The 14,326-nt window shown below is 35.3% G+C and overlaps 1 protein-coding gene across 1 annotated transcript in view; it reads right to left on the bottom strand.

The window, feature by feature from the left end:
- Positions 1-14,326, bottom strand: part of DPYD (dihydropyrimidine dehydrogenase) — a 961,456-nt gene that overhangs the window by 497,238 nt on the left and 449,892 nt on the right. Inside the window, 1 exon segment of the mRNA XM_077120172.1 lies at positions 500-684. Within this exon segment, the coding sequence (XP_076976287.1) occupies positions 500-684 (185 nt within the window).

Below are 14,326 nucleotides of genomic sequence, written 5' to 3'. Positions count from 1 at the left end.
CGTTTCATTTTCATATGTTACAGGTTCACAGCAAAACCAAACAACTAAAAAGAAACCACAATTGAAATTTATAAAATATTGATTTTCTTTCTTCTAAAAGGTATAGAATTTGGGAATTGGATAGGTACTCATTGGGTCCAAATGGACAGCCAAAATAGTTTTCTGGACTAAATATTGTCTCTCTCCTACCATATCATGCACTATTTGGATTTGAGAACCATATTATCTATATATTTAAGCCATGAGGACATATTTTGAACAGAAAAGGAACAAAGACTTCAGGGCATTCCACTGGTTCAAATGCACATGAACTTTTAGTCAATTAAACAGTTCTACTATACAGTCCATAACTTTTCATTTTATCCCAATAAATATATATGTGAGATATTTCATGCACACTGATTATATATCTTGTAGAGATGTTCATATGTATAAGTAGCAAAATTAAATTAAAAACTGCTTATTGGAAAAACGACTGAAATCGATGCCAAATACCTACCTGTATATATCTGTGAATGTACCAAGAAGCCTGCTTTCCATCATTCACTGATTCCACTGTAGTGTTTGCCACACCAACAACATCACCACCGGCAAACACCCATGGTTCACTGGTTTGCATCGTTTCTGGATCCACTTCTGGGAGATCCCATCTGTTAAACTTTATAGGACTCAAGGCTTCCTTTACTGAAAAAAATAAAAAGGAAGCGAATGACAACAGGCAATGACTAATCTGTGCATCGCATTATAATAACTTGAAAATCACAAAAAAAATCATGATTTAATTTTATTCTAGGGATTCAAACAACTGTTTTTTAATGAACCATCAAATTGGAAAATTAATGAAATATCTGAATTAACAACACAGTCAAAGTACACTGACTTAACCAACTCACTTGAAATATGCCTCACATGTATGAGTTAAAGCTAGATCACTGATTTGACCAGAGCTTCAGGTCTGGTATTGCTGTCAAAGAGGTATGGATCTATCGAGACGGAAAGTATATGCCTTTAAATGCACAGAAAATACATTTTCTAAAACTTTATTTATCCATACAATTATTTCCTGCTCTTCTTCCTAAGTTTTCCTTGTGTGTCACAGGTGTAGGTTATCAGGGATTTGGGCTGATGGTCAATCTTTTCCTTTCCCAAGTTGTTATAAAGCAAAACAAGATGAAATCTGCATTTTCACCAAATTGTCTGCATTTACTGTTAAGCATTTTAATGGACCCAGGATTAGAGTGAATTTATATTTAGGTAGCAATTTATGTTTTGTTTTGTAAATAACTAATGCAAACTTTACCATCAGCACTTTGTGAAAATTGCTCTGAAAAATAATATTATAGTTGTTTGCAAAATATTCTGAGTTTCAGTGGTTCTAAAAGTGTCATGGAACAGGAAGAGGTTGTATTCCTTTAAGAAACATATCTACAGGAATCTGTAACCAGACATATTATCCTGAGATTTGAGAGAGATAAACGAATGCAGATTACAGATAAGGTTGATCAAGACACGAAATGAACACATGTATATGGCACCTTCTGATGAAGCCAAGTGAACCAGTGTTTAGGACAGGATCATGGCCCAGGGGCCTCTCCAGGTACTCACTCACATCACAATTTTTAAATATAGCATCTCAGGACAGACTGAGGGAACTATTCATGATTCCAACTAAAAAAATAAAAAATAAACAAAAAACAGGGACAACTTAAACTAAAGGAAAAAAGTTTAGAGAGATCCTGGAACAGAAAAGCCAGTTTTTGAATAGATTAAAGAATCAAGTAGAATGTAAAATAATTCAATAATAAAACCTGCTACTCTGGTGTCTGAAACCATTTAAACAAGAAGAGAAAACACAATAAATCTTGGTATCTATTTTTAACTTTTCCCTTAAAGAATAACAGAATTGTAGAAAACTATTAAGGGACTACGATTTATCGTGTTTGCCTCACAAGATGGTCGCTTCCAGGAGAAAGGGTTTACGTCCATGCTGACAGCCACTGTGCTACAGAGGTCAGCTCAGGGCTTGCTGTGTAGGAGACATCTCGATTCGATGGATGAATGAATGAATGAAGTAGGTGGATCACTGTTATCATACTCAGGTTTTCATCTACGAATTTGCTGCCCTTGGTATTTGTTATGTTATTTCACCTTTTATAGAGAATAAAATTAAATATTCATGCAATTATTTTCAGTGCAGAATGGCATTTCAAGAAGGTTTTTCTCATGTCTTTAAAGGTCACATGAAAAGAGCCCTTTATCCTTTGTTCCCCATCGCATAACAGATCATCACTACCATCTGTTGACAGTTACTTGAGTTGCAAGAAAGTCAATAGTGAGCATGACTCGTCAATTCAAAGTTTAAAAATGGCAACTGTAACATACCATCATTGAATGATTTATATAATGAGTTACATGTATACAGGTAAGAGGTAAAAAAATAATTTTCTTATGTAAAATGTCCTTATTTGTTCAAAACTTTGATCTAACTTTGACCCATACAGAGACTTGGAATAAACATGATTTTTAAATGAGAAAGGATTCAAAATTATTTCACTAGAAGATCAAACCCTTTTCTACATTTATGTCCTTTTTTAAGAGCCCTATCCCTGAGAGTGAAGCACAGATTTTACTTTAAGCTTGAGTATGGTAGAGATCATTCCTCAGTTATCTTTAGAGTTAAAGACATATGCTGCGAAGTTATTGAAGTTTGAGCTTCAGGGTTCTTCACTTGCATGAGCCACTTTCAAGGTCTTGTGCCTAATTTTGAATTTATAATATTTTTTTTCTTAAAAGAGTCCCCAAATTATATAAACTTCAGGACTCACAAGGGCTGAGTCTACCCTGCATAGAGCACATTACATGTGCTAGGTGCTGAATAAATGCTTGCTAAATTAAATTATTCTCAAGGATTATGCTTTATAATTTCTTACTAGATGTGAAAATGTACAGAATATGATTCACTTTAAAAATAGAGCTCCAGGGCAGTGCAACAGTGGCTAAGCGGCAGAATTCTTGCCTGCCATGCTGGAGACCTGGGTTCGATTCCTGGAGCCGGCCCGTGCAAAATAAAATAAAATGAAATAAAAAATAGAGCTTCATCAGCAAATAAAGACTTAAGAGAAGCTGCTGTAAGCTTAATATATAGATTCTGCATTTCTTAATATGTTTAGCACTATCATCATATGTCACCCCAATGAGCATTTATATGTGAATTTAAAAGCATTTTCATAGGATTTCCATTCTACACATAATGTGCTGTTGCACCTCCCTAAACAATACATACTCATGTACACTTTAAAAATAAGTTCTCTTTCATTCATGTTTGATTCATTTTGTCCTTTGAGGACCTGAACCTGAATATTAAAACTTTTAATTATTTTATCATTGGTAATACCCAGCTAAACTTACTAATAACTAAACAACTGCTTGATACTGTAGTCTAAAATAGCATAAGCTCTTTCTTTCATAGTGAGTATTATCTCAGCCTTCTTTTAAAAATTATTTACTGAATTTTCCCACTGCTCTTTTTGGAGGCCCTCAACTGTAATATAGTCATTGTTTCTTTCCAGAAATCGATAGTAGCAGATAATGTTATTAACACGCGATGGAAAAGTTACACCAACAAAATTAGAGACAAATGTGTCGATTTTAATAGCTAATATTTTGATTTTCAATATCTATAAAAATCAATGAAAAAGTGGAACATAGACAACTTATACGAAACATGCGACAGTAGGTCAGGAAATGTTCTGTACCATGGTGGTGCCAAGTCAAGGAAAGATGGTTCATCACAACTTGAACAGCAAATGGTTAGGATCATTTCCCTGCAAATTTTATTTAAGCCTGTGTAATATATAGCATTCATAAACTTGATGAAATTTTTCTGAATCCAATTATGGGTCCAAATAGCATGCTCTATATATTTTCCCTGACCCCTTTTGAGTAGTTATGTTACAATTTAGCCATACATTTAAGCTCCAAAGTATTTAACTAAGAACTCAAATCAAGGTATGTCAGTGACAAACATCCATGACCACTTTATTCATAACTTGTCATCAAATGGTTCATTTCCTTTTACTGCCTCTCATGAAGAAGACTTTCACTCTCCTTATCAACTTATGTAACTGTCCATCTATAAACTTCTCACAATGCTGCCAATGTTTTTAACTTAGAATACAATGAAAATAAATCTCAGAGGCAAATCTGTTCTTTTTCCAGCTTGGAAGGAGTGAAAAGTGTAAGTGAGTGAAAAATGTATATTTACATTTGCAAACCAAATAACTGCTTGCCATCTCCTATGAAGTGTTAAATGAATATTAATAGAAGGATTGTATTTTTTTCTTGCTTGCTTATAAAATAAATAGGGGAGAAGGGATTTTCTCTTATGATCATGCCCAGTTTTCTTACAGATTTCTATGAGACTACATCGTGATCAAAACTGAAGCGTATGTCCCAGTAGCTCCACAGTTGAACAGAAAAAGAACTTGAAAGAGAATCCGAAAACATGCTTATTCACAGTCTACATTATTCTGCAAATGGGAGAGAAATGTGTGAGATGATATGGTGTCTGGGATTTTATACAGTCTTTAAAAAGAACTAAAACATCCTTAATTCATACAAAACATTCAAGATTTATGTTAATTTTCTGCTTTAATTACTACTATGTTCAAATGAGCTTATTGAAAAAAACAAAGACACTCTGCAGTGGCTTTATAACAAGAAATGTTTTGAAATAGGAACTTTTAGTCAATTTAATGATATGCATGAAATGATTTTTTTATATAGACTTAATTGTATTGTGACACATAAGTTCTTCAATAAGCCGCAGCTTAAAATTGCAGAAACTGTCCCTCAGGGACACATCACTAGCAGATGCAGATTGCCAAGGTCAATTAAACTGATGTAGCTGTGCTGTCATATATGTAGAAGAGAAACCCACAACATATGACAAGTATATTTCTTAGTATTTATAAAAAGATGTCAAGAATGTTATATTTTAGTACATAAATATAAATTAATTCTCCTAAACAATGAAACAATACAATAGAAATCATTATGTAGAAAGATTATTACTATTCTTTGGTGAGTTTGCTGTTTTATAAAACAATGAGGGGAATAAAAAATTTCAATATTTATTATAAAATGCTACTTGAAAACATAGACAAATTCATGTAAGTGCTTGAATTTTTTTAGCCTATTGAATTTTATATAACTTATTACTTACTAGAACCAAAGCACAATGAAACAAAAAGGTGAGTTGAAGAGCTAATGCAATATTCAGAGCTGAAAGCAAAATTTCAGTAAGATCAGATAAATTCTAATTACAGGGCCAGGATATCACATTTCTATTTAAATAGAGTAACCTGTTTAAAGGAAGGGACAGAAATGGAGAGTGCCTTCAACTAGGAATACCAAGTCCGATGGCATAAGCTTCATCTCCACATCTCCCTTCTGCCTTCATGTATTTTAATCAATATGCTATCCCTCAAAACAATGGTGATGAAAATGAAGATCAATCATTGCCTTCCGCAAACCTCTCAAATGGTACTCTTGCTTTCGTGCCTCTGGTTCCTCCAGGACCCCAATTACCATCTCTAGTTCTCTTTAAAATAGATTTTTTTATAGTATTCTATTTCTCCTTTAATCACCTATTTTGATAAACTTTGGTTTTAGCATGGTTCTCCTTTCCCCTTGCCATTATACATCTTCCTTTACCTGATTTCTTAGATTAATTTACACTGATTGGGCTACTTTTTCGCCACCCAATTATGCTTTATAGTCTATCTCTTTAAAGAAAATTTTGTCACTATGGTCACCAAATTTTGTGATCCCTCAGTCCTCTTTCCTTGTGCCTTTCTTTCAATAGTTGAATCAGCTTTAATTTTGAATGTATCTTTCTTTGATCTGCAGAAAGCTGCTCTATCTGGGCTCACCTACCTTATCTCTGAACTGTCCTTCCTCAGGCTCCAGCCTCAGCTCACCTCCTAATCCTCCTCTTTCCAGCTACAAAATACTCAGCCTGCCACACAATCCCTGCCAGAAAGCAGTCATCTTGTGCTTTCAATTTCACCTCTAAGAAAACGATCACAAATTCTGCATTGACCTCTTACTTGTAGGATGGTCTGCCAGAGATTCCAGTGTGGAAGCTCTAATACCCCTTCCATATTGTCACATCCAAGACCCAGCTCACGAAGCTTCCTCTAAGCCTTCCAGCTAGGTCCTCAACATTTCCTGGCAATTTCATAACATTATTAATAAGCATGCTTGGCCACTTCTCCCACTTGTTGTAACCACTATTCATATCCACCTCAGTCTTTTGACTGACCTGACTTCATTTTTTTGTACTCACTGGCAGGAGAAATCCTTGCCTTATCTTTCATAAAGTGTATGGAAACCATGACATGGAAAATCTTCTGTCTTCCAATCACCCAAACTACAAATCTGATGACTCTGTACAAATTCTCTTTTTCTTCTAATTAACAGTAAAGAATGACCCCTCCTCCTACTAAAGGGCAGTGCCTCCACAAGGGCCAGAGAGATCTCTTCCTACCTTGTAGGGATTTTGTTCTCTGGGTTAAACCCTCTCTCCTCTATTGTTAGATGTTCCCATTAGCATTCAAACCCTTTCCACGTTAGATGTTCTCCATATGCATTCAAATACATATAATACCTCCCATCTTTAAACCATTCCAGAACTGCCTTTGCCTCCCCAAGCTTCACTGAAACTCATTTTCAATAGTATGATTAATTAGCTCCAGGTTGCCAAATCCAGTATCTTTTCTCAGTGGTCACCTTGCTTCAGGGCCAGGAGTAAGGTGAGGTGAGTGAAGAACCAAAAGAACAAAATGTAAGGAGGACCGCACTCTCAGGGTCACGGAAGTGGAGGGAGGCGCCTCACTCACCTCACTATAGTAGTGGTACTGCCTTCCTTCATTTCTCAGTAGCATTCAACTGATGACCACTTCCTCCTCATACAAGTCCTTTATTTCAACTTAGATGACACCACATTTCTGTTAAACCATCTGCAATATTCTTTGCTGCTACTAGCCAGAAATAGAGTCTTACAATGTTGGCACTATTCTTTGATTCTCTCTTCAGTTATCTCAACATACAGACAGTAACCACATTCTGACAATTCATTCTATTCATATCATCCTCATTTAATGAAGACTGTAAAGAAATGCAAGCAGAGCTTATTGATCCCTTGTAAGTGGCAGGCATGATGCTGGATATTTCCTTTAAATATTTCATTCAATCTTCAAAGATAGGCACTTATCATCTTAAATGCAAGTCCTTGCCTTCGAAATTTTTTGAGAGGCAGGATAAATGTCTTAAGAGCAGTCTGTCAAAGCTTCACCACTGGGGATCATGAGAGTAGCTGAAATGAAGTAGGTGGGATTTGAAAGAACAGAAAAGAATTCTAGTCTTGCCCACTGTGCTAGCTTGAAAATATTATGCACCCCCAAAAAGCCACGTTTTAATCCTGATTCAATCTTGTGGGGACAGTCATTTCTTTAATTTGATTCAATACTGTAGGTTGGAATCTTTTGATTAGATTTTTCCCACAGAGGTGTGACAGCCCAGTTGTGGGTGTGACCTTTGATTAGACGGAGATGTGACTCCACCCATTCCAGGTAGGTCTTTAGTTTACCAGAATCCTCTAAAAGAGGAAACATTCTGGACAGGGCCAGAAATGACAGAGTGTACAAAAACTTCAGAGCAGAGCTGACACAGATGCTGACACTTGGAGAACAGACACAGGGATGTTTGGAAATGACTGGAGCCCAGGAGACATCACTCTGAGATGCTAAGCAAGCCAGAACTTAGAGAGAGTCAAGGGAAGCCAAGAGATGAAAGCTAGCCTCTAAGAAGCAAAGTAAGGAACCCCCATAGGAACAGAGGCTGAAAGCAATGGAGCCCAGGAGCAAGGGACCAGCAGATGCCAGCCACGTTGACTACCCAGCTGACAGAGATGCTCCTGACCCATCAGCCTTCATTTGTGCTAAGGTATTTTTCCCTAGATGCCTTAGTTTGGACACTTTCACGTCCTTAGAACTGTAAACTTGCATCTTATTAAATTCCCCTTTTTAAAAGCTGTTCCATTTCTGGTATATCACATTCCAGCATTTGCAAACTAACACAACCACTAAGACCAAATTTACACATTCAGCCTTTAGGTTATGTCTTCCAGCTGAACCTTTTCTTATCCTTTTCTGTTAAAACTGCAACTCATTCCTTCATATTCCTCCCATACCTTGTATAAATATCTAAATTAGTAACTTTGTGACTTTATTTCAGTTATTTGTTTTGCCTTGATTACTCTTAGAGTTCAAGGACCATATCTGAATCAGTAACTTCCCCAGCATCTAGCCACAAGAATTGGCACATAAGAGGAAACCAATAAATGTGTCTGGGACCTAAAAATGTACTAACTGTTCCATTTATTTAGCATTCATATTATCCTACATTAATTGATTATTTTCCTTATAGTTTTGACTGTCCTTTAGATAGAAAACCCAAATATTCCCCTTTTATTTATTTATTTAGTTTTAAAAATGCAAGCTTCTAGAAGAAACACAGTGACTATGGTAGAATAGGCGTTTGGTCAGTTTGACTTAGCTATTCGCTTCCCCTGAAGCCAAGGTTAGATAATTCCTAGTTTGGATATGCTTGTAGAATTCAGGCAACGGTAAATGACAGATCTGATTCTCCCCCAAGTTAAACAGAAAATACAGATGTCAATAATAGTCTGTAGCAAACCTTTTGTTTTACCTGCATTCTACTGAGAGTTTCATTCCCATTTTCTAAAATGGCCAACTGATAAATTCATATTCAAAATTGTCCAAGCACTTCACCTTGATTTGCTTGTTTTTCTGCAATAATTTCATCTACTTAAGGCTCTAAACTCCTTGAAGATTTGATTTCATTTTCTCTGGAAGCTATCTTCTCAAAGAGGTCAGTGTCCTTGAAGTAAATATATGGGGATTGGTTTCAAATTCTCTGTTGGGTTCTGAAATGCCGTACTTTGATTTGCTTATTTATATTCAATGATACCATCTACTTAACAACTACAAACTCCTTGAAGGAACAGATCATCCTTTAATCTGATTTGGACCATAATCATAATAATTCTATGCATATTCGAGTGCTTAATACTTCTTAATATTATGAGAGTGAAAAGAGTAGAACGGCTACTGAAATATTTTATATACACTTTTCAGTGAAAGAAGCTTTTAAAATGCTAAATGATGTCATTGAGTGATATAAACAATTCTAGAAAGGGTTAAGAAAAGGATTAATATAAAATTCCCATTTGCTGCATTTAAAGCATAAAGAAAAACAAACAAAAAGCCAGTAGTAAATTACACTACTTGCAAAAACAATATTGTTAAAATATAAGTGAATACTGAAAAATATTTTAATTAACAAAATAAATCAAATGGAAAAGATTCCCTAAATAGAGCTTTAAAAGTAAGCCTATGTGTGTTTGCCATGACTAATTATGTATCCATGTAATGTGTGTTCAATTTGGGCTTATTTAAATAGCAGAAATGCTCATTAGCTGCAGTATATCTGTGAAGCTTCAGTAAACAGTTTAATGGTTTTTATGTTTAACCAATTTCATAAGTTCCTGTAATTTTAGCTTTAGAAGCTCATTAATGTTATTTTTTGATATCCATCTTAGGACTTTTTTCTTCCTTGTCAATCGGCAGTAGACACTTCAATGCAAATTTAAAACACAGTAGAATTTCATTAAACAATTTTAGTACAAAAGTAATGCATGATTCAAAAGTACAGATTTTTATAGGGTACACATTTATGTTAGTATGTAGTATAAAATATATTTGGTATTAGAAAAGGTTAAATTCAATTCAAAGTTCACAGTGATAACAATGGCAAGCATTTATTGAGTGCTTCCCATGTGGCTGGTTCTGAGCTAGTCACTGTATATATTGTCTCTTTAGATCTTCACAGAATAGTTATTATCTCAATTTTACACCTGCGGAAACTGAGGCTGAGTAAGTTGCCTAGGTCACACCCGTAGGATTTGAACCTAACTACACACTAGCTTCAGATTATTGACTCAGAAAGCCTGGAGGTGTTCAGGGGCATTTGGAGATGTGCCTACAGTTTGACAAGGGCTCTGAATCTTAGGTTTAGACACAGTCATAAGGATGGTTAAGATTCCCAAAGAAAGAATACAAATGCAGGTGGAAATAGAGTCCTTACTGTCACAGCAAAAGCAACTTGAGTTAAAGTCAGAAATCATCAGAGTTACAGGAGAATCAAGACATTTCTGAGCCACAAAAGTCAAGTGAAGAGACAATTTCAAGAAGGGTCAAGTACAAGATAAATCTAAGGAAGATAACTGGATTTGGTAATCTGGAGGCCAGTGAGATGCAAAAAGATGTGATGGTTAAACAGTGAAGGCAAAAATCAAAGTAAAAGAGGTTAAGGAGAGAGGACCTGGCAAAGATGGAGAAGTAACGCATACTGGCTATTCTTTTAATAAGTTTAGCAATGACTGCATGGGAAAATTTTAAGGCTGAAGACCGCAACTCATTCATTCAATTAACAAATAATTATTGCCTAATGTGCACTGAATCCTGCTGTAGGCACTGTAGTAAATAAGGTACTTGTCCTTATGGGGTGTATATTTCACTTAGCATAAGATAGAAAATAAAATGCATATAAGTAAGTGAATTTGAGAATGGCAAAAATGGCTAAAGAAAGGGATTATGTGAAGGGGAGTATAATAAGGTGTGGGGGGGTGAGAAGAAGGAGGGAGGAATGCTTTACTGTAGGTGGGTATAGGGAGTCAGAGACCGTCTCTTTGAGGAGATGACATCAGAGCTGAGACATGAAGGCTAAGAATGACCCAGCTATGTGATATTTGGAGGCAGATCATTCACAGTTGCAGAAGCTTTGAGGAGGAGGTGATGTTGATGCATTTGAGGAGTAGAAGGAAGGACTCTGTGGGTGGAGGAAAAAAGGCAAGATGGAGGAGATGAAGCCTGAGAACAAGGCAGAGCAGCTCATAGAAGGCTCTTTGAACTATGGTAAGGATTGTGTTCTAAATAAAGTGGGAAACTACTGGGGGACTTTGAACAAGGGAGTGAAATGATCTAATTTACTTTTATAAAGTAGATTCTGGTGAAATTATAAGAAAGTGAGAATAGAAGCAGGGAAACTAGTTAGGATTGATTTCTCAATGACAGAGGAAGTGTCCAGTATGTGATATTTCCCTCAACAGAGGGAGTTCTGGCTGGCCTTCACATAACACTTCATATCAACACCACTTTCAAATGTTTTTGTTCTTAGCGTGAATTTTCTGTAGGGTTATTAAGATGAAGAAGTCATTTCATTATTTTCATCCAAACAGTTAACCGTCTCTTCGTTCATTCAGTGAATACACTTTGCTGGGTCCTTTGGATTAAAATATGAATAAATTATCCTTATTTTCAATATAGTTTAGAAAATATATATTATATTTCCTACACAATGCAATAGTAGAAGACCAGGGGCCCAAAAGGACGAGAATATTTAATACGTAATACATGCTTCCTATGTGTGTGAGAGGAGCATAATTAATACACATGCCCCTTTAGATTTCTAGTACCTACCCATACTGTAATACAATTCAGAAACCTTAGACTAACACTAAAACATTTCACGAATTAACAGCAATGTTTTCCACTCTTACTCTACTATTTCTCACTGCATACCCTATGATCTAGCCAAATGAACTATTAGATGCATTTATCCAGTTTGTTCACTCTGACTGAAATGAGCTTTCTCGCATCTGTATTTTTTTTAATTCTTACCCAGTCCTCATTCTTATAATCTGCTGCCTCCATAAAACCTTGTCTGATCCTTCCAGATGGAAGTAATCTCTCCACTCTGTGTGTTACAATAGCAATTAGCAATGTATCTGTTCCTCCTTTAGTCATACTTTACTTAATGACATTGCCATGTGCATTTTCCTCCCTCTATTAGACTGCAAGCTTCTGTAGACAGGAACAATGCAAATATATTTTTGTATATCCTGAATAACCTAATACAGAATCTCGTATACTCAATAATTACAGAATGAAAAAAAAATGGTAAGTAAGATCCCTTGAGTACGAATAGGGGGCAAATGAGAAAGGTTTCAAAGTTAAATTGAGGCATTTGGGAAGGATAATTGTAGATTTTAAAGTATGGGAGTAATGAGTGATACTGGTGATTTAGAAGTTCAGTTGGCAGCAGTGTGCAAATATAGGGGAAAACACTAGCCCATATTAAGCCAAGTGACCTGTCAGCACACTTTGCAGAGGGATTAGAAAGTCATTGGACATTTATAAACACATACTGCATAATATGCTGGATACATTCACACACTTGATCAGGAACAAATGGTTAAGTAAATAAAAGTGCTTTGGAAACACTTTAAAGAGCTTCAAAATCACAAATATTATGATTATGGCTACCATGTAATGGAAGGTTGGTATTAGACAGCATAATCCATATACAGCTTGGGCAGGATCCCTCAACTGATGTAAAGTTGGTTCTAGTTTTCCCCTCCAGCAATGTCAGCATAATTGCGAAATCTAATAAATTACATGTACACATTACATTTGAATTGGGTAGCTACCATATTTTGCAGATAGATATTAAATGTGATTTTCCAACCAGCTCAATAAGACCTTACATTTATGCAGGTCAATGTCTAATTTACTGGAAAACACCTGAAACAGGCATGTTGTCGTTTTTACAGCATTCTTGAAACCAAAAGTACAAATGCAAAGTAATTAACAATAGTAATCACAGTCTGCAATACAAAATACATCTTACTGAGGCCAATAATACAGTCTTTATCATTGCATTATAATTAAAATCTTGCATTTTGATTTTGCATTCGTAGCAGTTTAATGCAGTTGAATGTGTCACAAGAATATTAGGTTTCAGAATATACCTTTGTTATATCATAACCAAACTAGTATTTAAAAGATAAATAGAATAGGCTATGGTCAATAAACCAAAGGACATCTGTAATGCTCACTATATAGTGAATAAAACTGGCTATTTTTAAAAATTCTTGTTTCCTGAATAACTATGTTATTTTCACATTTTCTAACTTCTTTCCCCAACAAAACTTGTTACATGCCACTGTTCTACTTCTTGTATGTAATCTTTGATTTGATGGAAAGCCGCTGATTTATCCACTGTCTCCCTCTAAGAATGCATATGATATCGCCACTAGTGAAACCTGGAAAATAAAGATAAGGCAAGGCTTTGAAAAGAGCTATTCACTGGGGAAACAAACTTACTTCTATGGAGTTATTAAAGGGAAGTAAAATAATTACAGAAATATCATGTTGTGCTTCAAATGGATGTCTAAGGCAGCTGTAAGTGATGTGATGTTGCTTCCAAATCACTTTCAACATTGTTATCAGTTTGACCTCCCCTCCTCATTTCCTTCACCCTTTAAAATAATTCTAAAGAAAACCTGTGCAAGGATTCTATTATTTTGGATGACTATTTTGCAGAAATTCTGATATTTGCATTAGATTCCACCATTGCATACTCCCTCTGAGCACTATATTTTATAATAGAAAAACAATGTGTATCTCAGCTAGGTAAAAATCTTTCTGAGAACAAGGACAATTTTTAAGAAAACATTTGCAGTATTATTATTGCTAGGTACCAGAGAATGCTTCTTAACCAAATTACAGGTAAAAATAAGTCAGTGTACAGGGAATATTACAAAGTGTCATTCTTATCACTGGGCCAACCAATACATGTTACATTTTTTGAACATTATAAAACAAAATGGTAGAATAAGGAACCATATACATTAGTAAAAGAGGGAGGGTACATCACCATGGAATAAAACTGTGCTTAATGCCATATTCTTCTAGAGATCTTTATTGTCTGAAAAAGAGCAGTAATGAAGGCTGATTTTTTTTTTTCTTTTCAAAATATGGTAGGTGGAATGCTTCTTGATTTCCACGAGAGATGTCACGTATATTATTTTATCATACTTTAAGAAGTCATTATCTAAGTGATAAGCTATAAGAGCTTCCATTCATTAATTCAATCACTGAATAGCCATTGTTCTAGGCTGTAGGATATGGCAGTAAAAAGATAGATAAATGACATACAATGATTCTCATACCTATTTTCAATCATTTCTGTTTTCTGAGTTCCAGTCTCCTATTTCCAGAGTTGAACAGATTAGCAAATCCAAATGAAACCAAAATCAAACACCATTTCCCTCAGATCTGTTCTACCTGCATTTTCATGGTTCTATCAACATTCGGAACACCTAATCAGACTCCCAAGC

The sequence above is a fragment of the Tamandua tetradactyla genome, chromosome 11 (assembly GCF_023851605.1).
Source record: "Tamandua tetradactyla isolate mTamTet1 chromosome 11, mTamTet1.pri, whole genome shotgun sequence".
NCBI lineage: Eukaryota > Metazoa > Chordata > Mammalia > Pilosa > Myrmecophagidae > Tamandua > Tamandua tetradactyla.
The sequence above is the reverse complement of the archived record's forward strand: the minus strand, read 5'-3'. Positions and strand labels throughout refer to the sequence as shown.